General features: G+C 37.4%; 1 protein-coding gene across 6 annotated transcripts in view; it reads right to left on the bottom strand.

The window, feature by feature from the left end:
- SGTB (small glutamine rich tetratricopeptide repeat co-chaperone beta) overlaps positions 1-23,067 on the bottom strand; it is a 51,439-nt gene that overhangs the window by 9,021 nt on the left and 19,351 nt on the right. For 4 of the 6 annotated variants that reach the window (XM_001492435.7, XM_023625603.2, XM_070246204.1 and 1 more), the window contains 3 exons: positions 13,113-13,217; positions 7,229-7,367; positions 7,066-7,128 (listed from right to left, as the gene is read on the bottom strand). In XM_001492435.7, coding sequence (XP_001492485.1) covers positions 7,066-7,128; positions 7,229-7,367; positions 13,113-13,217 — 307 coding nt within the window. The remainder of the gene's footprint in view (positions 1-7,065; positions 7,129-7,228; positions 7,368-13,112; positions 13,218-23,067) is intronic. The other 2 variants (XM_023625605.2, XM_070246201.1) reach the window with 1 other exon arrangement.

Below are 23,067 nucleotides of genomic sequence, written 5' to 3'. Positions count from 1 at the left end.
CATGCTGCCTATGTTGTCTGCTAGAAGTTTCATGGTTTCAGGTCCTACATTCAACTCTTTAATCCATGTTGAGTTGATTTTTGTGCATGATATAAGATAATGGTCTACTTTCATTCTTTTACATGTGGCTGTCCAGTTTTACCAACACCATTTATTAAAGAGACTCTCCTTTCTCCATTATATGCTCTTGGCTGCCTTGTCGGAAATTGGCTGTCCACATATATGTGGGTTTATTTCTGTGCTCTCAATTCTGTTCCATTGATCTCTGTGTCTGTTTTTGTGCCAGTACCATGCTGTTCTGGTTACTGTAGCTTTGTAGTATATTTTGAAATTAGGGAGTGTAATACCTTCAGCTTTGTTCTTTTTTCTCAGGATTCCTTTGGCTATTCGGGGCCTTTTGTTGTTCGATATAAGTTTTAGAATTCTTTGTGCTATTTCTTTGAAAAATGTTGTTGGAACTTTGATAGGGATTGCATTGAATCTGTAGATTGCTTTAGGAAGTTGGACATTTTAACTATGTTAATTTTTCCAATCCAAGAGCACGGAATCTCTTTCCATTTATTTATGTCTTCTTCAATTTCTTTCAACAATGTTTTATATTTTTCAGTGTACAGATCTTTCACCTCTTTGGTTAAGGTTATTCCTAAGTATTTTATTCTTTTTGTTGCAATTGTAAATGGGATTGTATTCTCAATTTCTCTTTCTGCTACTTTATTGTTAGTCTATAGAAACATAATGGATTTTTGTATGTTGATTTTTTATCCTCCAACTTGACTATATTCATTTACTATTTCTAAAAGTTTTTTAATGGATTCTTTAGGGTTTTCTATATATAAAATCATGTTGTCTGCAAAGAGTTGACAGTTTCACTTCCTCTTTTCCTATTTGGATCCCTTTTATTTCTTTTTCTTGCCTGATTGCTCTGGGTAGGACTTCCAATACTATGTTAAAAAGAGTGGTGAAAGTCAGCCTCCTTGTCTGGTTCCTTTTCTTAGGAGGATAGCTTTCAGCTTTTCTCTGTTGAGAATGATATTAGCTGTGAGTTTGACATATATGGCCTTTATTATGTTGAGGTATTTTCCTTCTATACCCATTTTATTTAGAGTTTTTATCATAACTGGATGCTGTATCTTGTCAGATGCTTCCTCTGCATGTGTTGAGTTGATCGTGTGATTTTTATTCTTCATTTTGTTAATGTGGTGTATCACGTTCATTGATTTGTGGATGTTGAACCATCCCTGCATCCCTGGAATAAATCCCACTTGATCATGATGTATGATCTTTGTAACATATTGTTGTATTCGATTTGCTAGTATTTTGTTCAGGATTTTTGCATCAATGTTCATCAGTGATAGTGGCCTGTAATTTTCTTTTTTTGTGTTGTCCTTGTCTGGTTTTGGCATCAGGATAATGTTGGCTTTGTAGAATGAGTTAGGAAGCCTCCGCTCCTCTTCAATTATTTGGAAAAGTTTGAGAAGGATAGGTATTAAGTCTTCTTTGATGTTTGATAGAATTCACCAGGGGAGCCATCTGGTCCTGGACTTTTATTTTTTGGGAGGTCTTTGATTACTGTTTCGATCTCCTTACTGGTGATTAGTCTATTGAAATTTCTTACTTCTTCTTGACCCAGTTTTGGAAGGTTGTATGATTCTAAGAATTTATCCATTTCTTCTAGGTTATCCAATTTGTTGATGTATAGCTTTTCATAGTGTTCTCCTATAATCTTTTGTATTTCTGAGGTGTCCATTATAATTTCTCCTCTTTCAATTCTGATTTTATTTATTTGAGCCTTCTCTCTTTTTTCTTGGTGAGTCTAGCTAAAGGTCTGTCTTTTTTGTTTATCTTTTCAAAAAACCAGCTCTTGGTTTCATTAATTCTTTCTATTGTTTTTTTAGTCTCTATTTCATTTCTGCTCTGATTTTTATTATTTCTTTCCTTCTGCTGATTTGGGGCTTTGTTTGTTCTTCTTTTTCCAGTTCCTTTAGGTGCACTGTTAGATTGTGTATTTGGGGTTTTTCTTGTTTGTTGAGGTAGGCCTGAATTGCTATAAACTTCCCTCTTAGAATCACTTTCACTATATCCCATTGATTTTGGCATGTTGTCTTTTCATTTTCATTGTCTCCAGGAATTTTTTGATTCCTCCTTTATTTCTTCATTGACCCATTCGTTCTTGAGTAGCATTTTGCTTAATCTCCACATTTTTGTGGCTTTTCTGATTTTCTTCTTATAGTTGACTTCTAGTTTCATACCTTTGTGGTCAGAAAAGACGTTTGGTATTATTTCAATCTTCTTAAATGTAGTGAGACTTGTTTTGTGGTGTAACATGTGATCACTCCTGGAGAATGTTCCATGTGCATTGGAATAGAATGTGTATTCTGCAGTTTTTGGATGGAATGTTCTATATCTATCTACTAAGTCCATCTGGTCTAATGTGTCATTTAAGGCCAATGTTTCCTTATTGATCTTCTGTTTGGATGATCTATCCATTGGTGTAAGTGGAGTGTTAAAGTCCCCTACTATTACTGTCTATTTCTCCTTTTATGTCTGTTAATAATTGCTGTATATATTTAGGTGTTCCTATGTTGGGTGCATAGATATTTACAAGTGTTATATCCTCTTGATGGGGTGTTCCCTTTATCATTATGTAGTGCCCTTCTTTGTCTCTTGTTACAGTTTTTGTTCTAAAGTCTGTTTTGTCTGATATAAGTATGACTACCCCTGCTTTCTTTTCTTTGCCATTTGCATGGAGTATCTTTTTCCATCCTTTCACTTTCAGTTTGTGAGTGTCTTTAGGTCTGAAGTGTGTCTCTTGTATGCAGCATATATAAGGGTCCTGTTTTTTTAATCCACTTGGCCACCCTATGTCTTTTGATTGGAGCATTTTGTCCATTGACATTTAAAGTAGCTATTGATAAAAATGAATTTATTGCCATTTTGTTACCTTTTTTTCTGGATGTTTTAGTAGTTCCTCTCTATACCTTTCTTCTTCTCTTGCTCTCTTCCCTTGTGGTTTGATGGCTTTCTTCCGTAATATGTTTGATTTCTTTCCTCTTACTTATTTGTTTACTTATTATAGGTTTGTGGTTTGTGGTTTGTGATTACCATGAGGTTCCTATATAATGTCCTACGTATATAGAAATCTATATTGAGTTGATAGTCTCTTAGGCTTGACCTCTTTCTAAAAGCTCTACTCTTTTACTCCCCTCCTCCCACATTTTATGTTTTTGAAATCATATCTAATCTCTTGTTTGTGTGTGTCTATCCATTATCCTCTTTATCAGTGAAATAGATAATTTTAGTACTTTTATCTTTTAACCTTAATAATATCTTCATAAGTGGTTAATCTGCTACCTTTACTGTATTTTTGCCTTTACCAATGATTTTATTGCCTGGTTGTTTTTTTTTCTTGATAATTTTCTTATCCCTATTTATGGTTTTCTCTTTCCCACTTCAATAAATCCCTTCAGCATTTCTTGTAGAACTGGTTTCTTGGTGATAAACTCCTTTAATTTTTGCTTGTCTGGGAGGCTCTTTCTCTCTCCCCTTCCATTCTGAATGACAATCATGCTGGATAAAGTATTCTTGGCTGTAGGTTTTTTCCTTTCAGCACTTTAAATATGTCATGCCAGTCTCTTCTAGCCTGTAGGGTCTCGGCTGAGAAGTCCGCCAATAGCCTTATGGGCTTTCCTTTGTATGTCACTTGTTGCCTTTCTCTTGCCACTTTTAGGATTCTCTCTTTAGCTTTAATTTTGGACATTTTAATTATAACATGTCTCGGTGTGGGCCTGCTGGTGTTCATCTTGTTGGCTGCTCTCTGGGCTTCCTGTACTTGGACATCTGTTTCCTTCCTTAGGTTAGGAAAGTTTCAGGTATTATTTCTTCAAATAGATTCTCTGCCCCTTTGTCTCCCTCTTCTCCTTATGGGACCCCTATAATATGAATGTTAGTGCGCATGACATTGTCCCAGAGTTCCCTTAGACTGTTCTAATTTTTTTTTCTTTTATCTGTTCAGCTTGGGTGATTTCCTCTAGTCTTTCTTCCAGCTCGCTGATCTATTCTCTGTATCATCTACTTTGCTATTGAGTCCCTCTAGTGAATTTTTCATTTCCAGTATTGTATTCTTCATTTCTGATTAGTTCTTTTTTATATTTTCCAGTTCTTTCGTGGTCTCTCTGTGTTCATCCAGTCTTCTCCCAATATCAGTGAGCATCCTTATGAGTTTTTGTTTGAACCTTTTGTCAGGAAGATTGCTTACTTCTGTTTCATTTAGTTCTTTTTCTGGGGTTTTGTCCTGTTCCCTTGTTTGCAATGTATTCCTTTGCCTCCTCATTTTGCCTCTTTCTCTGTGCTTATATCTATGTGTTAGGTGAGTCAGCTATGTCTCCTGATCTTGGCAAAGTGGCTGTATGTAAGAGATGCCTTTTGAGGCCCAGCAGTGTGCTTCCCTCTCATCACCAGTCCAAATGATCCAAGAGTGACCCTTGTGTGGGCTATTTGTGTCCTGCTGTGGCAGGGTTACTCCTACTGCAGGTACCTATGGAGTCTAGTCTTTCCCTTCTTGTCAGGCTGTTTGTAAATTGGGTTTGGGGAGCCCCATGCCGTTGACTACAAGGCCTGATAGCACACTCGTGTTGCGGTTTTCCTGATAATTGGGTAAGTACCCAGTGTAGCTAGTTGCTAGGCTTAGGGGCTTATAGTCATAGTCCTCAGGCCTGCAACGCTGTTGTCAGCTCTCTTAGGATTGCAGCTGAGTGGGGCTGGCCCTAGGCATGGGAGCACCCAATTGTTTCAGGCTTTGGAAGGTGGGGCCAATCCTCTTTGTGGCTATTTGTGAAGCACAAGTCTTCTGCCACTAATAACCCTCACCCCTCACAGGTCCAGACACACCATCAACACAGCCCTGGTCCATGCACACTTCCCAACCACCCAGAGCATACCTAGTCACCCCACTGCAGAGGCCCCCATCTCTCCACCAACCCCCCCACAGTACACCTGCTCCTCACATAGGCCCTGCCCCACAGAGGTGCACCCACTAGCCTGCCTGTACAGAATCAAGGAACCAGGTCTAGGCAGGCCATCAAGTAACCTGAGGGCTGCTGTTGGGTGGGGCTAGTCCCTAGGGCAGGCTGCCTGCCCTGATTGAACTGGATTAAATCTGTGCTCTAGTGGGTGTGGCAGATCCCTGGGCTATCAGGCCAGGGGAAGAATTTCAATGGTGTCTGCCAGGGTCTGTGTCAGCATTCCTGTACTGGGTCACACCAATGGCCACCACCAATGTATCAGTCTCTGGAGAGGTGTCACCTCTTACCAAGATGCACCCAGAGCCTACCAGGTGAGTCTCTTTTCACCAAAGGACTGTGCAGCTGTCTTTTTGATGATTTTAGGTTGCTCTTTGAGACGGGTGAATTTGTGCATGGGCCCTTTAAGAGCCGAGTTTTTTCAGCTTTCCTCTGATAGCTTTTCTGGGAGTATCCCCCATTGCAGTTAATAGCCAGTGAAGCCAAATAGTAGGACATTCGTCTCAGTTGTGCTGAGTCTGAAGGATGCTTAGAGTAGTAACAGGCCCCCATTCAGGTCCCCACTTCTCCAGGAAGGGCTGCGTACCTTAGGGTGGCTCCCGCCTGGCTGGCTGTGAAGGTCCGTGGCTTGTAAAGGTGGCTTTTTTCTCTCCAGAAGGAATTTCTGCCTCTTCTGCCCTCAGTCAGGACTGTCCCTTATTGTGGGGGTTCTTTTTATCCAGTTTTCAGTTTTCTCTCCAGGGTAATTTTTCCAAGAATAGTTGTAACCTGGTTGTGTTTGTGGGAGGAGGTGAGTTCAGAGTCTGCCTACACCACCATCTTGATGAGATCACACAATATGTTTTTAACTCCCACCTTTTGCAACTCCTACATGGTAGTCTCACACCTCACTTCAGAACATAGCACCTTGAGGGCTAAGCTGAATTTGAAACTAAAATCCATTTTCACATCCTGCTACAGTAGCATAACCTGAAGCCTGAAAATGGGTAACAATGTTCAAAAATGTCACAAAAGCGACAAAGAGACCTATACTTGCTGGCATGTAGGTAGGAAGACCAACTTAAATTTGATTGGCTTAATCCTAACTGAAACTCGAGGAGAGTGACTGAATTATATGCAAGTCAGTCAAACAATTATCCCTCTAGTAATAAAAGCAAGTGGTGGCTTTCCCAACACCTCATTTTGGGTTAGTAATTCAAAAATTAACTACCATCTACAAAGATTTCAACTACCACTTTTAAACTACCAATTGCTACAAATTTACCAATTGTTCGAAAAACTTCTTTATCTCGCTGGGAATGAGCCATCTGTGCATTTCAATTCAACTGAAGATTTAGTGGATAAGACACATTTTTTGAAGGAAACAAAGATGAATAAGAAGTGGTATGGCCTTCCAAGGACATAGCATATGGTAGAATGGTTCTCAGGCAGAAATATACATTCACTCAAGGAGCTTTAAATGCCCAGGTAACATTCCTGACCCACTAAGTCAGAGTTTCCACATATTGAGCCAGCGCATGTGTGTTTTCAAAAAGATCCATAAATGATCTTGTTGGTTTGAAGGATAGAGTACATATATATGAGAATTATTCTAAAAGTTAATATAAACTCTTAAGATAGAAAGGAAGCAGACAATGCTGAGAAGAGCTCAGGGAACCACAATAGCCAAAGTCCTCAGGCCTCAATTATTAGATAATTCCTAGGGCCAATTTCATGTAAGAGAGTGGTTTTTCACCTTTTGTAGATTTGTAGGCCCCTTTGCCAATCTGATGAAAAATATGGTTCTCTCCTTATAAAAACACACATAACCACATGTACACAAATTGTTATATATAATCTTAGGGAATTCATGAGCTTCCTGAAGTCTATCCATGGCTTTCTCACAAAGACGTACACAGGCAGGTTAAAAACCTCCGCCATAGCATTCTATCACCAGTCTACTACCACCCCCACCACAAAAGCTCCCTTATTTGTTTCCAAAAAGTTTTGGAACCAAATAGCTCTATGGAAAACAGGACCAGCAGAGCAGAAAAGGAAATATACTCACCATACTAATGAAGGCTGGATTATTTATTAAGCTGGCCATGTCAAAGCTCAATCCAGTTCCTGTCTGTAAAACAATTATATCTGAGAATTATTCTAACCACTACAATTTGATTACCATTGTGAATGACAGAAGATATTTCACTCATTTGGCATTAATAACTTACGGGACTAGATACCTCTCTCAACTTCTGTTCTGCTATTTTCAGATTCGACTTATAGGAGTCATTTTCAGGGTCAAGATCTAATGCCTTTTGATAACTTGTAACTGCTTCTTCAAATTTATTCATGGCAGTGAGAGCTAGCCTGAAAAGAACAGAGTATAAGATTATAAGATATATGATTAAAGGAGATCAGGACATCACAAATGTAGTCAAATGTCTGTCTTGGTATTAAATTTGAATCTAAATTACACTTAATTTATTCATCGTACTATGAATCACATGAGTATCACTAACATTCCTTATAATTCCAAGATTCTATGAGTCTGGACTCTCTCCATTCTGCTTGCTGACAACTTGGCTGTCCTAAACGAATCATGAACTTAATACTTAGAAATGAACCTTACCTACCCTTCCATTTTTAAGCCTAATATGTGAAGTAATTTGCTTTATGAATGATGATGCTCCACAAAGATGTGAGCTAATAATCCTGTGGTCATATAACTCCATGATGCTAAAACCATTTTAATGACTCTCAACTAGATTTGTGCTTCATAATGTCTCACTTTCTTCCTTCTTTCTGGCAGAGACATTAAGCCACAATAAATATCAATTTGCCATTAAAAATAAATAAAAATAGGCTGTGAGGTGTCAGTTAACTACCCCTGAACAAGACACATTAGTTGTTAAATAGATAAAATTAGCATCCTTTACAACTCAAATAACACATTATTATCCCAAGCACAGGTCAAAGAGTTATTAAATTTTTATGTTTTCCTCCACCTAGTTAGAATTTATTTATTGGAAAATTACTTCAGAACTAAACAATAATGGTATACATGGAGAGATAATATTGAGGTTTTCTTATTTGTTCTAGGTTTGTTTTTAACAAATTATTCCAATTCTTTCTTGGCCGACCTACCTCACAGACTTCTGATCGACATAAAATAAGAGCCTAACCACAGAAGAATCCTCAGAACCTAATTAGTTTTCTACCAGTCAACCATGAAAGATACTTCGTCTGAGTCCTCAATTAATCAATAGTCAATAAATATTTATTGAAACCCTTTTGTGTACCAAGCACTATTTTAGATTCCACAATGAAAAAGGTAAGGTTCTGGAGTTTAAGAAAATTTCATTCTACCTGGGGAAGACAAGCAATGAACATGCAAATAAAAAAGAGTAATATTAAAGAGAATGAATGGGGAAGTTGTTCAAAGGTGACCACGGTGAAAAGACCTGAATGATGAGAAGAAAGCAGTCATGAAAACCAGGGGAGAAGCATTCTAAATAGAAGCAGCAGTAACAGAAAAGCCCTGAGAATAATGCCAGCTTGACATGCTTAAGGAACAGGACAAAGACTGATGGGGAGGGAGCACAGAAAACAATACGTGGAAACAGATGATGTCAGGGAGTGATCAGGTGCCAGATCACAGAGGATCATGGTTTGGAGTCTGGATTTTGTTCTGGTTGCAATGAAGAGACATGCTCTGATTAATGCTTTAGAAAGCTCACTCTGGCTTCTCTGCAGAGGATCAACATGAGTAGGCGGATGGAGTGGAGGCAGGGAAACCAGTGAGGAAGCTACTGCAGTAGCCTAGGTGAGAGATGATAATTTGGACTAGGATTATCAACAAGAGAGCAATCAATGCTTGAATTCAAGATATATGTGGAAACTAGAATTGATAGGACTTGCTGATAGATATGTCAAGTATACTAAGAATGAAGGATGACTCCTAGGCTTTTGACTTTTTGACTTGATGACTCCTGAGCACTGGGTAGGTGAATGATGGTACCATTTACTGAGATAGGGAAGATTTAAGAAGGAAACAAGAATTCTGTTTGGGACATGTTAAGTTTAAAATGCCTATTAAACATCTAGGTGGAGATGGAATATAGTTGAATATATGAGTATGGCGTTCATACATATTACTTAAGAGATACATCAACATATACAGTTGATTTCCATTTTTTACACTAACTATGTTCTATAAAGTTACTGCAAACACTGAATTGGCAAATACCAAACAACTGCTCCTAGGGGGAATATAAGGTTAAGTTCCTGTGAGCCTCTGGTCACATTTTCATCAACCGATCAATACATAACTTTGTTTTATGTATATTTCTGTTCAAAGAAACCTTATTTAATATATATTGTTGACTCATTAGCATTGAATCCACAGCCAACAGCATTAACTCATGCCTGAACAAAACTTATCTAATACATGTATTTTTTTAACACATGTACAGCCTTCTTGGGCTTAGGAACAGGAGATAACACTTCAGAATATGTTTGGGGGCCACTGTAAACAGGGAACTCAACAACAAAGGCACAAAAATACAAAAAAAAAAATGCCACTAATTATACTGTGAAAAGAACACTCTTTTACAGCATGAGCTGAAATAAAAAGGCAGAGCATTGCCTTATCCAACCTCAGCTGAGATCTTGCATGTTGGGTGACTCAAATTTTTCACCACTCTGTGAATGACCACAAAAGTAGAGTAAGTATTGATTTGGGGGATACAAAAAAATTTTAACAAGTAGGCAAATTCACAAATACAGAATCGATGAATAATGAGTATCAACTGTAGATGGATTTTAAAAGCACGGGACAGGATGAAATCAGAAGAGAGGATAGAGAAACAGCAGCAGCAGCAGAGGATAGAGCCCTGAAGCACACCATTATTAAGAGGTGGCAGAGGAGGAAGAACCAGTAAGGGAGCCTGAGAAAGAGCATCCAGTGAAGTAGAAGGAAAACCAGCAAGTGTGGTGTCACAGAAGCCCAGAGAATGAAGTATTTCAAAAAATAAGTCAATCACCAAATACTAAAAGATGGTGTACGGTGAGAATAACTGGTGGCTTTGAATAGAGATCTCAGTAGAGTGATACAGACAAATGCCCTATTGGAGTGAGTGAAGAGAGAATGAGAGATGGTGAAGATGAGACAGCAAATACAGACAACTATCAGGGGCTTTGCAGAGAAAAAGGAACTGAGAAATGACGCAGCTAGGTAAAAGGATGGTTCCAATAGATGATTTTTTATGACCTTTTCACAAGCACTCATTATCACTGTGAGAAATAGGAAAACTGGTGGTGTAGGAGATAAAGATGATTACAAGTGTAAAGTCCTGGAGATGGTACAAAGGGATGAGATCTAAAGCATGAGTGAAGACAATAGTCTTACATAAGAACCCTTCCTTTCTTTAAAATTTGTATTTATTTATTTATTTTTATTGAGGTTATGATAGTTTACAACATTGTGAAATTTCAGTTGTACATTATTATTTGTCATTCACCATATAAATGCACCCCTTCACCCTTTGTGCCCACACCCAACCCCTTCCCCCTGGTAACCACTAAATAGTTCTCTTTGTCCATGTGTTTATTTATCTTCCACATATGAGTGAAATCATACAGTGTTTGTCTTTCTCTATCTGGCTTATTTCACTTAACATAATACCCTCTAGGTCCATCCATGTTGTTGTGAATGGGACGATTTTGTCATTTTTTATGGCTGAGTACCATCCCATTGTATATATACACCATACCTTCTTTACCCAATCATAAGTCAATGGGCACTTGAGTTGCTTCCATGTCTTGGCTATTGTTAATAATGCTGCCATGAACACAGGGGTGCATAAGTCTCCTTGAATTATTGATTTCAAGTTCTTTGGATAAATACCCAGTAGTGGGATAACTGGTTGTATGGTATTCCTATTTTTAATTTTTTGAGAAATCTCCATACTGTTTTCCATAGTGGCTCCATCAGTTGGCATTCCCACCAGCAGTGTATGAGTACTCCCTTTTCTCCACAAACTCTCCAACATTTGTTATTTTTCGTCTTGGTGATTATAGCCATTCTAACTGGTGTAAGACGATATCTAAGTGTAGTTTTGATTTGCATTTCCCTAATGATTAGTGATGTTGAACATCTTCTAGGTTATCCAATGTGTTGGCATGTAGTTTTTCAAAGTATTTTCTTAAATCTTTTGTATTTCTGTGGTATCTGTTGTAATTCCTCCTCTTTCATTTCTACTTTTATTTATTTGAGCCTTCTCTCCTTTTTTCTTAGTGAGCCTGGCTAAGGGTTTGTCAATTTTGTTTATCTTCTTGAAGAACCAGCTCTTTGTTTCCGTGATCCTTTCTACTGTCTTTTCTGTTTCAATTTCATTTATTTCTGCTCTAATTTTTATTATTTCCTCCTGCTACCAACTTTCAGCTTTGTTTGTTCTTCTTTTTCTAATTGTGTTAGGTGTAGTTTGAGATTGCTTATTTGAGATTTTTCTTCTTTGTTAGGTGAGCCTGTATTGCAATGAATTTCCCTCTTAGTATTGCTTTTGCTGCATCTCAAATGAGTTGATATGCTGTGTTTTCACTTTCATTTGTCTCCAGATAACTTGTGATTTCTCCTTTAATTTCTTTAATAATCCATTGGTTGTTCAGTAGCATATTGTTTTATCTCCACATCTTTGCCCCTTTTCCAGGTTTTTTTCTTATAGTTGATTTCTAGTTTCATAGCATTATAGTCAGAAAAGATGCTTGATATTATTTAAATCTTCTTAAATTTACTGAGGCTTGCCTTATTTCCCAGCATATGGTCTATTATTGAGAATGTTCCATGTGCAATTGAGAAGAATGTGGAACCTGCTGTTTTTGGATGGAGTGTTCTATATACATCTATTAAGTTCATCTGGTCTAGTTTTTCATTTAATTCTACAATTTCCTTGTTGACTTTCTGTCTGGATGATCTATCCATTGGTGTAAGTGGGGTGTTGAGGTCCTCTACTATTATTGTGGTGTTGTTAATATCTCCTTTTAGGTTTGTTAATAGTTGCTTTATGTACTTTGGTGCTCCTGTGTTGGATGCATAAATATTTATTAGTGTAATGTCTTTTTGGTGGAGTGTCCCTTTTATCATCATATACTGCCTCTCTTTGTCCCTCTTTACCTGTTTTATCTTGAAGTCTCCTTTGTCTGATATAAGTATGGCAACACCTGCTTTCTTTTGTTTGCCATTAGCTTGGAGTATCATCTTCCATCCCTTCACTCTGAGTCTGTGTTTGTCTTTGGGGCTGAGATGTGTTTCCTGGAGGCAGCATATTATTGGGTCTTGTTTTTCAATCCATCCTGCCACTGTGTGTCTTTCAAATGGAGAATTCAATCCATTTACATTTAGAGTGATTATTGATATATGAGAGCCTAATGCTGCCATTTTATCACTCGTTTTCCGGTTCTCCTGCATTTCCTTTGTTTCACGTCTCGTGTATTTCGGACTACCAATTCAGTTAGGTAGTTTTCTCTGCTGGTTTTCTTAGTTTTCTCCTTATTTATAATTTGTTTCTCTTCTATTTGTTTAGTGAGAAGCCTTCCTTTTCAACAGGAAAAAAGGCAGTCTGTGCAGATTACAAATGCAGGTAGATTGGTGGATCTGGAGGCAGGAGGGTGTGTTACTTTTCTTCTAAATGCATCTGTTTTCTCAGTTAAGTGAAAGGCAATTTCAGCAGCTGAGAGTCACCATAGAGGATGTGGTGGAAATTTTAAGAGAGAAGAGCAGGGATGAAGCAGTCAACTCAGAGAGTGGTAAGGTGAATTTGGAAGGAAGTACAGTGGATTGTCTGCCAAAATATTGAGTGCTCATTTGAGATTTGTAGCCTTGAACACAAAGTGAGTCTGCTCAGTATGGTTGTGTGATTTTCTCCAACAATCAACCAGTCATTATTCAACTAATCCCAAGTCACAGAAATTACTGTCATTTCCTCCCTCAATGTCATATTTATCTTCTTATTAGTATAGCGGTTGAGATATTAAGCAGGAAATTCAAAATCAAGCCTTTAAGAACAGCATATCTGATATGACTTGGTACACTTTGAACATTCCCCCAGAACTTACCCCATTCTCCCATAGGCCTTGCTGTACTTTGAGTCAATTGCTATTGCTTTTTCACAATCCTTTATTGCATCTGTGTAGTGACCTAGTTTACTCTGAGCAGCAGCCCTATGAGAAAGAGAAGAGATTTTTATTATAAGCAGACTTCAAGGCACTAATTTAGGTTTTCAAGTAGTAATGAAACTACGTTTTCCTTGTCCAAATTTGTATATCCCTCCTGGTAAATATCTAAATCAAACTGTCTAAGATAATTATATAATCAAACAAAAAGAAAACTCAGAAACAAAATTCAGAGAAAATATGCATAATGCCTTTCACTGTTTGTGTTGCTATAGAAAAGACAAATATGTGAATCATATGACTGATCTACCCACTTATTGTCATTCTAATTTGACCAAACTGAAAACACTAGAACATTTGGGATTACTAGGGAGGCATACAGAGTGAATGATTACTCAGGGTGTTGTGCTTTTAAATGATCACTTTACTAGTAGGGTTAAGATAATCTGGCAAGTCTAAGATGAAAAATAAAACTTACCCGTGTGCGTAAATCTGTCTGTAAATTAAGGATGGCAATGTATTCCATCTACTGAGCATAGAATCTCAGAGCAATTAAGGACTATTTAATCCCTTCTGGGTTACTGCCAACAAAATTCTCCTGGAATAACTGGGACCTGACAATATAATGAAGCCACCTACTAACCATCCATACAATCCTGGTAACAGATAGCTCTCTGTTTTCCTGTATTTGTGTTCACTTCAACCCCCAGGGCCAAACCAAACAAGCAGAATTACTGTTCAACATGCAAGTCCTTCAAACTAGAAGGTTCCATAACGTCTCCTGCCTTCCATCCCACGACCACTCCATTCATTCTTCTCCAGACTAAATATTCACACTTTATTCATTCAACTAATATATCTAGTGAGGGATAGCTAATGCACACACACTGTTCTAGGCATAATGGATAGAGCAATAATCAAAATAATATTCCTGGCCTCTGTAGTGCTTAGATCCCAGGGGAGAGGGGAAGGGCAGCGGCAGGAATAGTAGGCAGCAGGCTATGAAGAAACGGTGGTGGTGAGTCCAATTTTCCGTCAACCTTTCTTCATACAGCATGACGGAGGCCCTTACTTCTCAAGCTAAGATTATAAAATTTGAAAAAAATAAACATGTAGTTTCCTGTGCTTCAGTTAAAAAATTTTTAATGTGAAAGTACAGGATTCAACAAACCTATCTTGGTAGGTCACATGAAAAAGAGGTATGGGTTTATTTGACTGAATACTCACCACTAATAGCATGAGAACAATGACCATCAAAAATGACCATTAAAAGAAGAGATACAGAATGTGTCACTTCCAAATAATTAGAAATAAAAAAATGAAGTAAAAATAACTCAATCAACACAATAAAAGGCAAAAAAAAGAGAAGGGGATGGAAAAGAAGGTAAAAAATAAGATAGCAGAAAACAATTCAAATATATAAGTAATCATAAAGTTGCCTAGATAAAAATCAGATTTTCAAATTGTATACATAAGATATCACCTAAAACATAATCACACGCAGGGTGAAGTTAAAGGGATAGAAAAAGACAATCAGGCAAACTGAAAGCCAAGCCAAAGAAAGCTGGCATAGAGACATTAATATTAGATACAAGGCAAAGAACATTATTAGATAGAGAGAGTCATTATTTACTGATCATCCTTTTTAGTTTAATTTTGCGGAAAACATTTACATGGCTTAGAAGTCAATCCTATATTAAAAGTCTCACTCTGATCCTATAGAGGACGGGTGGGAATGGAGTAGAAGGGACTTCAAAAAGAATGAAAAAGCAAACCTTCAAACTGAATAAAACAGAAACATGCAATCCTAACTGTATATCAAAAAGAAAGAATTCAAGTAACTTTCAAGCACAATATTCTGAGTATACATCTTTAGTGAGATACACTCTAAGGACAAAAAGAAAAAATTGCAAAGAAATTCTGAAGTTTACTTAGTAGACTTGTTAGTAGTGTAACACTAGTGTTGTAATACCAACTCAGAGATATTGAAGGATAGAGTAAATGAGTAAATATATTGGTATTGTTGGAAAGCAATGTTTTCACTATGGGAGAAAAGACATATAAATATAAAATGGAGGGGCCAGCCCAGTGGTGTAGTGGTTAAGTTCGCATGCTCTGCTTTGGGGGCCCACGGTTCGCCAGTTCAGATCCCAGGCGCAGACCTACGAACTGCTTATCAAGCCATGCTGTGACAGGTGTCTCACATATAAAATAGAGGAAGATGGGCACATATGTTAGCTCAGGGCCAATCTCCTTCAGCAAAAACAGGAGGACTGGTGGCGGATGTTAGCTCAAGGCTAATCTTCCTCAAAAAAAAAAAAGACACAAATATAAAATGTAGATGGTAAGGGAGATATCTGTGACAATGGAATGTGAATTGAAGCTATCCATATAAGCTGATGACTTTTCAAAAAATATATTTCCTGGGGCCAGCCAGGTGGTGTAGTGGTTAAGTTCATGCACTCTGCTTCAGCTGCCTGGGGTGCGCAGGTTTGGACACCGGGCAGGGACCTAGCACCACTCATCAAGCCAGGCTGTGTTGGCATCCCACATAAAATAGAGGAAGACTGGCACAGATGTTAGCTCAGCAACAATCTTCCTCAAGCAAAACAAAAGAGGAAGATCGGCAATAGATGTCAGCTCAGGGCCAATCTTCCTCACACACTCTCTCTCACACACACACACACACACACACTCTCTCTCTCTCTCTCTCTCTATATATATATATATAATATATATAAATATATATTTCCTAGCTCTGTCCACTGAAAGAACCTAGAAGCAGTAACACTTCAGTAGCAATGATCATGTCCTGCAACCAGATCTTGGTTTCTAAATACCATTCTCCACTAAAAGGAACAGGGACTCCTTGTAAGTTAGCTGAGCCCAAGTCTAGGGCAGAGAAAGCACAAGGAAAATCTAGAATACCCTGTCTCACACAGCAAGAAAGTGTTCAAAAGCAAATGAAGTTATATAAAAGGACACAGCCAGTTTAAAGGGGTTCCCACTAGCCAAACATGGGATAATTTAAGTGCCAAAAACAATAATTATGGTAATTTATTATAACACATTGAATAGCGAATTTTTGAAAATTGACGAGTCCATAATGATACCCAAAAAAGCTGAGGGAGAGGGAAGGAGGAGGAAGGTGGAAAAGGGGGTACAGGGAAGAAAGCTCTTCTTTACAGAAATATGTGAGGAAATATATGTAACGGAAATGATAAAAGGCTGTTGGGGAACATGATATTCACATGATCTGACCCCATGGATTATTTTTAATTAGAAAAGGAATAACTCATATAGTGGTCACCAGCCTAAAATATCAAACTTAGAATTACCACTAACGGGATAGTTTGAAATTATGCGCCTTCTAATATAATGCAATAAATGTACACATAACTATTCATGTAGGCTTCATACCAAGATTTAACCTACATTTAATCCTGAGGAAGTGATCACACCAGTCCAGAATATGGCACATTCTATGAGATCATTGTCCTGAACTCCTCAAATAAGTCTATGTCAGGGCCAGCCCAGTGGAGTAGTGGTTAAGTTCACGCATTCCACTCTGGTGGGCCAGGGTTTGGATCCCAGGTGTGGACCTACGCACCACTCATCAAGCTATGCTGTGGTGGCATCCCACATACAAAATAGAGGAAGACTGGCACAGATGTTAGCTCAGTGACAATCTTCCTCCTCCCCAAAAAAGTCTACGTCATGTAAAACAAACAATCAAGAAAGACAGGGATATTTTCTAGATTAAAAGAGACTAAAGTGACATATCAAAATGCAGTTCATGAACCTTGACTGGATTCTGGAACAAAGACATAGCTACAGAAGGTATTTTTGGGACAATTGGAGAAATTTTAATTTTAATGCTAATTTTCTGACATGTGAATGCTATCAAAGTTATGTGGAGTATATCCTTATTCTTAGGAGATATATCTGAAGTATTTAGGATCAGAAGAGAATTTTATATATATATATACACACACACACACATGCACACCCTCACAGAGAGAGAGAAAGAGAGAGAGAAATGTGGCAAAATGTTAGCTACTATTGACTCCAGGGTAAGCGTATATGGATGTTCATTGCATCACTCTTTCAGTAAGTTTAAATAGGTTTAAACTTGTTTTCCTAAATACATATATATTTAGGAAATACATATATATGTAACATGCTGTCATGTGACTGCTTCATCATTACAAGCCTTCAAGTAGAGGCCACTCTCCTTTTCACTGAATCAATTCAACTGAGACTTTTGTTGAACAGCTATAATATGCTAAACCTTGAACTTAAAACCAAATATACAGAGATGAAGAGGATATCTCTGGCCTCCAACTTTTCACAGTCTAATAGGGAAATAGACATGTAAATAAATAAATAGTATGATAAATGCAACAATGGAAGTATCAAAGCAAGAGGTGACGCAGAGAAAGGTGGGGAGCTGTCTAATAGAACTTTCTGTGATAGAAAAATTCTTTATCTGTACTATGCAATACAGTAGTCCCTAAATACATATAACTTAAGAGCATCTGAAATACGCTGGTGCAAATGAGAAACTGATTTTTTTAACTTTATTAATTTTAATTAATTTATATTTAACCAGCCACATGTGCCTAGGAGTTACCATATTGGACAGCATCACTCCACTGGACATGGCTGGCAGAGAAGGGTGTAGAGGTATGGTGAGGGGGTTAGGGAGAAAAGAAACTAAGAAAGTCTTCCCAAAAGAAGCAACACCCAACATGGTCTTGAAGGATGACTAGTAGTCGACCAATTAGATAAGCGGAAAATATTCTAGGCAGAGGAGGAAGCACATAAAAGCATGGAGAGATGTCCCAACATAGTATTTTTAAGAAATCAGTAAGCTTCACATTACATGTGCATGGAGAGTAGAGAGAACAGGAACGGGGTTGGAGGAAAAATGAAGATGATACAGCGAAAAGAAAAGCAAGAGCCTAGATTACAAAAGATCTTATGTATCATGCTGAGGAACTTAAATTTGATGATGTAGATTTTTGGAACTAGTGAACAGAAAGCAGGAGTTAGATGGTGAATGTCACATTTCAGAAAAGTCTTTTTGGCAGAAGACTGGAGTGGGGAATGAAAGGGAAAACAAGAAGCCAATTGAAGTTACCCTTGCACTAGTTTAGCAAAAGTTAAGAACCGAGACCAAAAGAATGGTGCTGGGAACAAATTAGCTATGTGGGAGGGACATGGAAAACGGAAACATAGTGGATGGCTCCCTGATTTCTTGCTTCGGATACTGATAATAAGACAAGGAATAAAGCACAGAGATCAGACCCAGAAAGAAGAGTGGGCAAAAGGGAAGGGGAGGACTATGTTTTAACCTTGCTGGCTTTAGCTTTAGATCATAAACTGCAAGCTAGGATGAAAGCAGATTTGTGTAGCTCACAAAAGAAAGAGGAGAGGCGTCTGAACCTCTGAGGCCAGGAAAGGGAAGAGAAGTCAGGCTATATTTGAATCTTCTGTGACATGAAGCCAAACATGCCAGGGTCTGAACTGAATAACAATGTGGTGTGCTCTCTCTGCCCCTGCTGTCTGGTTATCAGGGCATAACTAATGGAATTCCAGCAGAACAATACAGTCAGAGTCACCATGCTTTCAGACACCCTTGCCTTCTCTACCTTGTTAGAGCAAAAGTAACTTGCATTCTATTTTTATAGAAAATAAGGCAGGAAAAAAAGTGCAGGTATGTTACATTTCCCATGCTATATACCATGCATAAATAAATTATAGCAAAAACCTATTCTTACAACTAAAAATGTCTCACATTGTTTTTGAAAGAAACACACATTGAAAGCCTAGAACTATGCTAGGGAGTTTGTATATATTATCACCCCTCACAACTACCCTGTGAAGTGGTAGTATTGTCTCTATTTTACAAGTGAGGAAATTGAGGCTCGAAAAGGTTAAGTGGCTGCCCAAGGTCACCCAGCGAGTAAGCAGTTAAACTGAGATTCAGCACCAAGTTCAAAAACCAAGTTCAAATCCCAGGGAACCTGGGACTAGATAGTGCTCATGGAGGTGGAGGAAAAACGACACGCAAAACAATGAGGTCTCTGTTCCCATCTTTCTCAGAGCTCACACTGTCACTAGCATTCCTTGGTGCAAAGGCCTGATGCTGCCTAACTTGGCCCTTTAAACTATGCTCTCCAACCTAAAATGCCTTCCCCTCTCCTCTGTCCATCCAAGCTCTACCTGTCCATCAAATCCAGCTCCAGCTCGAATTCCCCATCACCTGAGAGGCCTTCCAGACAAGCTCTCTCTATCATGCTCTCTCTCCTTCCTGTATATCTTTAATTCCACTTACTGCTTCAGTCATCCAACCATCCAGCCATCCCACAAACAGGAGACAACTATACATACTAAGGTTGTACAAAAGAAATAAGAACATTGTTTAGGGACAGAAGACATAGAAAAACTAGCTGTTCAGTCCATATCATACAGGACTTGGAAATGTTTTAGACCTGTACTCAACCATTTGTTGTTTTATGAATACAAACGTTAATGTGAGTGTCTGGTCACTTCAACGTCACTGGAAATTTCTTATATTTCTTCTGTAGTCTGTCATGCATCCAACAAAAATTGGCTGAACTCCTGTAAGGCACAGCGCTAGGTACTATAGGGGATACAAACAGACACAAAATACAATCTCTGCCCTTCACATGAAGAAATAAAAATATATACATAACTATAAGGAAAGGCAGAATGTATGATAAACTTATAAATGTTACATATCATGGTAAGTGCTAGGAGCATAGAAAAAAAGCAAAAGTAAATAAAAGATTTTCAAAGAAGGACTCAGCTTTTCCTTGTATCTAGGCTAAGCCTAAAGCATCATTAGGATCCTAAAAAGGCCAAAATAGAAGACAAATGTTAGAAAAGAAAGATTCATGTTAAGAAATGTGCCAACTGATCATTTTCTAACATATAAAAAAGTTACTTCTATAAAAAGTAAACTTTGCTTCATCCTACCAACTTTAGTACGTGAACAATATTTTAATTAGTAATAAAACTGTGAAATGGATATTAAAAGGAAGATTCAGTTCTGCTATTCTGAGCTTCCAACTCTTGGCAGCCTGCTGGCTAAGAAAAATGGCAAGAGGTAGTTGGCAAGACTACAGGCTACTGAGATATTATTTATAGTTACTAGAGTCTAAAAAAGAAAAAGATTCTAAAGCTTATTCAATATTTTGATTAAATATACAAATAAAGTTTTCTAATTCTTTAATATTAAACTGCATGCTCTATTACTGAACTCCTCAGGGAAAAGGATACTATTTAAATGCAAAAGAGAAGCATAATTATTCATTTCAATTTAACAATAATTAAATGAAAAGCAAGCATAGGCATTGCCAAGCATCTCTTCTGATACAGTACTAGTGGGCATAAGATTATTCATGAACCTTGATCTCATTAAAAATAAATGATTTATTTAGGCTCAGATTTACTATATTCATAGTTATAAGTCTATGGCTTACTGTGCTCTATAAATAAGCAATTGTCTGATAACATAGCTCATCATAACATCTTGTGACACTATTAAAATGGATTTATTTCAAGATTTTTATGCTAAATTAAAATACATGTATATTCAGCTGATTATAGCGAATAACATTCAAACATAAAACCACAGCTTGGGGAATTCATTCTTCACAAATTATTTGGATTTTCTCTTTTTCTGGGCTAGATTATGAGAACAGATAAATAAAGGGATTTTTTTGTGAAAAAAGAAAATGGAAGTTTCCAGTATGGCCAGCTAAAGTCCTATGGATCCCATCCTTTCACAAATAACTATAAATTCTGTTCAAAATACGAAAGGAACAAAAACTAAAAGCAGCCCAGGTGACCATGATGAGGAAAACAGCTAAGCAAACTGGGGTACATTCAAACAATGGGACACCACTGATACAGGCAACAACATGGGTCAATCTCAAAACCATTATGCTGAGCAAAAAAAGTCTAATCCAGAGGGTACCTATGATATGATTCCTTTTATATGAAATTGTAAGAGAAACAAATCAAATCCAAAATCCCAAAATAATGGTTGCCTCCAGTAAATGTTGTAGGCCTATGGAACTTCCTGGGCTGATGGCAATTTTCAATATCTTGATAGGAGTTTGGGTTATACAGGCATGTGCATCTGTCAAAACTCAGTGAAAGTACACTTAAAATTTGTACATTTTCTTGCATGTAAATTTTACCTCAAAATTAAAAAACAGTAAACAAATATTGAACTCTAGCTAATGATATGCAAGCTAAAGTATTTAGGGGGAAAGTGCACTCATGGCGGCAATTTACCTTGAAATGCATCAAAAATAAGATGGAGCAATGAATAGAGAGGCAGACAGATGAATAAATATGTGATATAGCAAATATACTAGAAGATTAACAGCAAAATCTATATGTGGATATAGGAGTATTCACTGTAAACATCTTCAAACTTTGAAAATTTTCATAAAATTGTTGAAAACAAAAAAAGAAAGAAAATGACAATAAATTAATTAAGAACAAGTCCTATCACACTAATATAATTTCTATTTTATTTTAACAGGGTTGCCACCAGACTGGTAAATCAGAGAAAGATAATTGACAACATCTGTGGACCTCCCCAAAATTTGGCTCTCTCTTCATATTCCGATTGAGGCAAAAACCCAGACTGTGTAAATAATGACAGTAGCTATTATTGCATCCAACACTCTTCACTAGACACTTTCCTAGCACTTTCCATGTATTAACTATTTGGTCTTTACAACAATCCTTTGAGGTAAATACTATTATCCACATTTTACCAATGGGGAAACTAAGGCATAGATATGTCAGATAACTTGCTGAAGGCCATTTAGGTAGTAAGAAGCAGAGCTGGAAATTAGAATTCAAAGAGTCTGAGTTGGAACCCTGCTCTTAACCTCTCCCCTATGATTGCTCCATTGGTTGACTTTGTAACTGATAGAATGTAAGATACAAAACTCTTCTCCAGTTCGTGGACGACATGAATCTAGGAGCAAAAGCAAATATATTACTTTACAAATTATCCCAAAAGGTTAAGAGACATATAAATAAGAGACTGTAACAAGATAAAATTCTATAGTGATAAAATATCAGATCCTTCATTTGAGTCCAGACAACTAACTTTTACCTCCAGTGACAGGGCTGGTACATAGCAGGTGTTTGGCAAGAACCTGTCAAATGAATATATGATTGAACGATAGGATAGAGCAAATATGCGAAAAAGAGAGGCTTTAATAAACAAAAATCAAAATATGAATGTAATAAATAATGCTACGAAATCCTAATATAGGTTGAATGAGAGCCATACAAGACTGTTCTGGCCAGACTGATGTCAGATATACTGTGTTAACTTCTGGGAACTACACAGTAACAGACACAGGTAAACTGGAGCAAGTTTAGAGCACAAGTGCAGGACTTCAAGCTGTACCACCTGAGTTTAATTGAAGAAGCTGCAAGCGTTTAACATGAAGAAAAGAAAAGAACTCAAGTGAATATGGTGAAAAACCTCGAAATGTCAGGTACTGTCATGAAAAAGAAGAATCATACATATTCTGTAATAGCCCTTAAGAAGAAAAATCAGGCCAACTGAGAGAAGCTATAGGAAAACAAATTCAGCGTCAAGATAAGGAAGACTTCTCTAACAGATATAAAAACAAAAGAAAAGGTGGGGAGACTTCTGAGACTATCTCAGAAGGGTATGAATACCCTAAATATGGTTAGAATAACTCAGTGAAAGATTAGATAAAATTAAAGATCTTTTGCAAATATAAGAACTTACTATATAATCAAAGGTAATTTTTATAATCTTTATAATGAACTGTTATGAAAAGTTTCAGACTGGTTAAAACAGTCATAC

This window comes from Equus caballus, chromosome 21 (genome assembly GCF_041296265.1).
Source record: "Equus caballus isolate H_3958 breed thoroughbred chromosome 21, TB-T2T, whole genome shotgun sequence".
Classification (NCBI taxonomy): Eukaryota; Metazoa; Chordata; class Mammalia; order Perissodactyla; family Equidae; genus Equus; species Equus caballus.
This window is presented reverse-complemented; position numbering and strand designations above follow the sequence as displayed.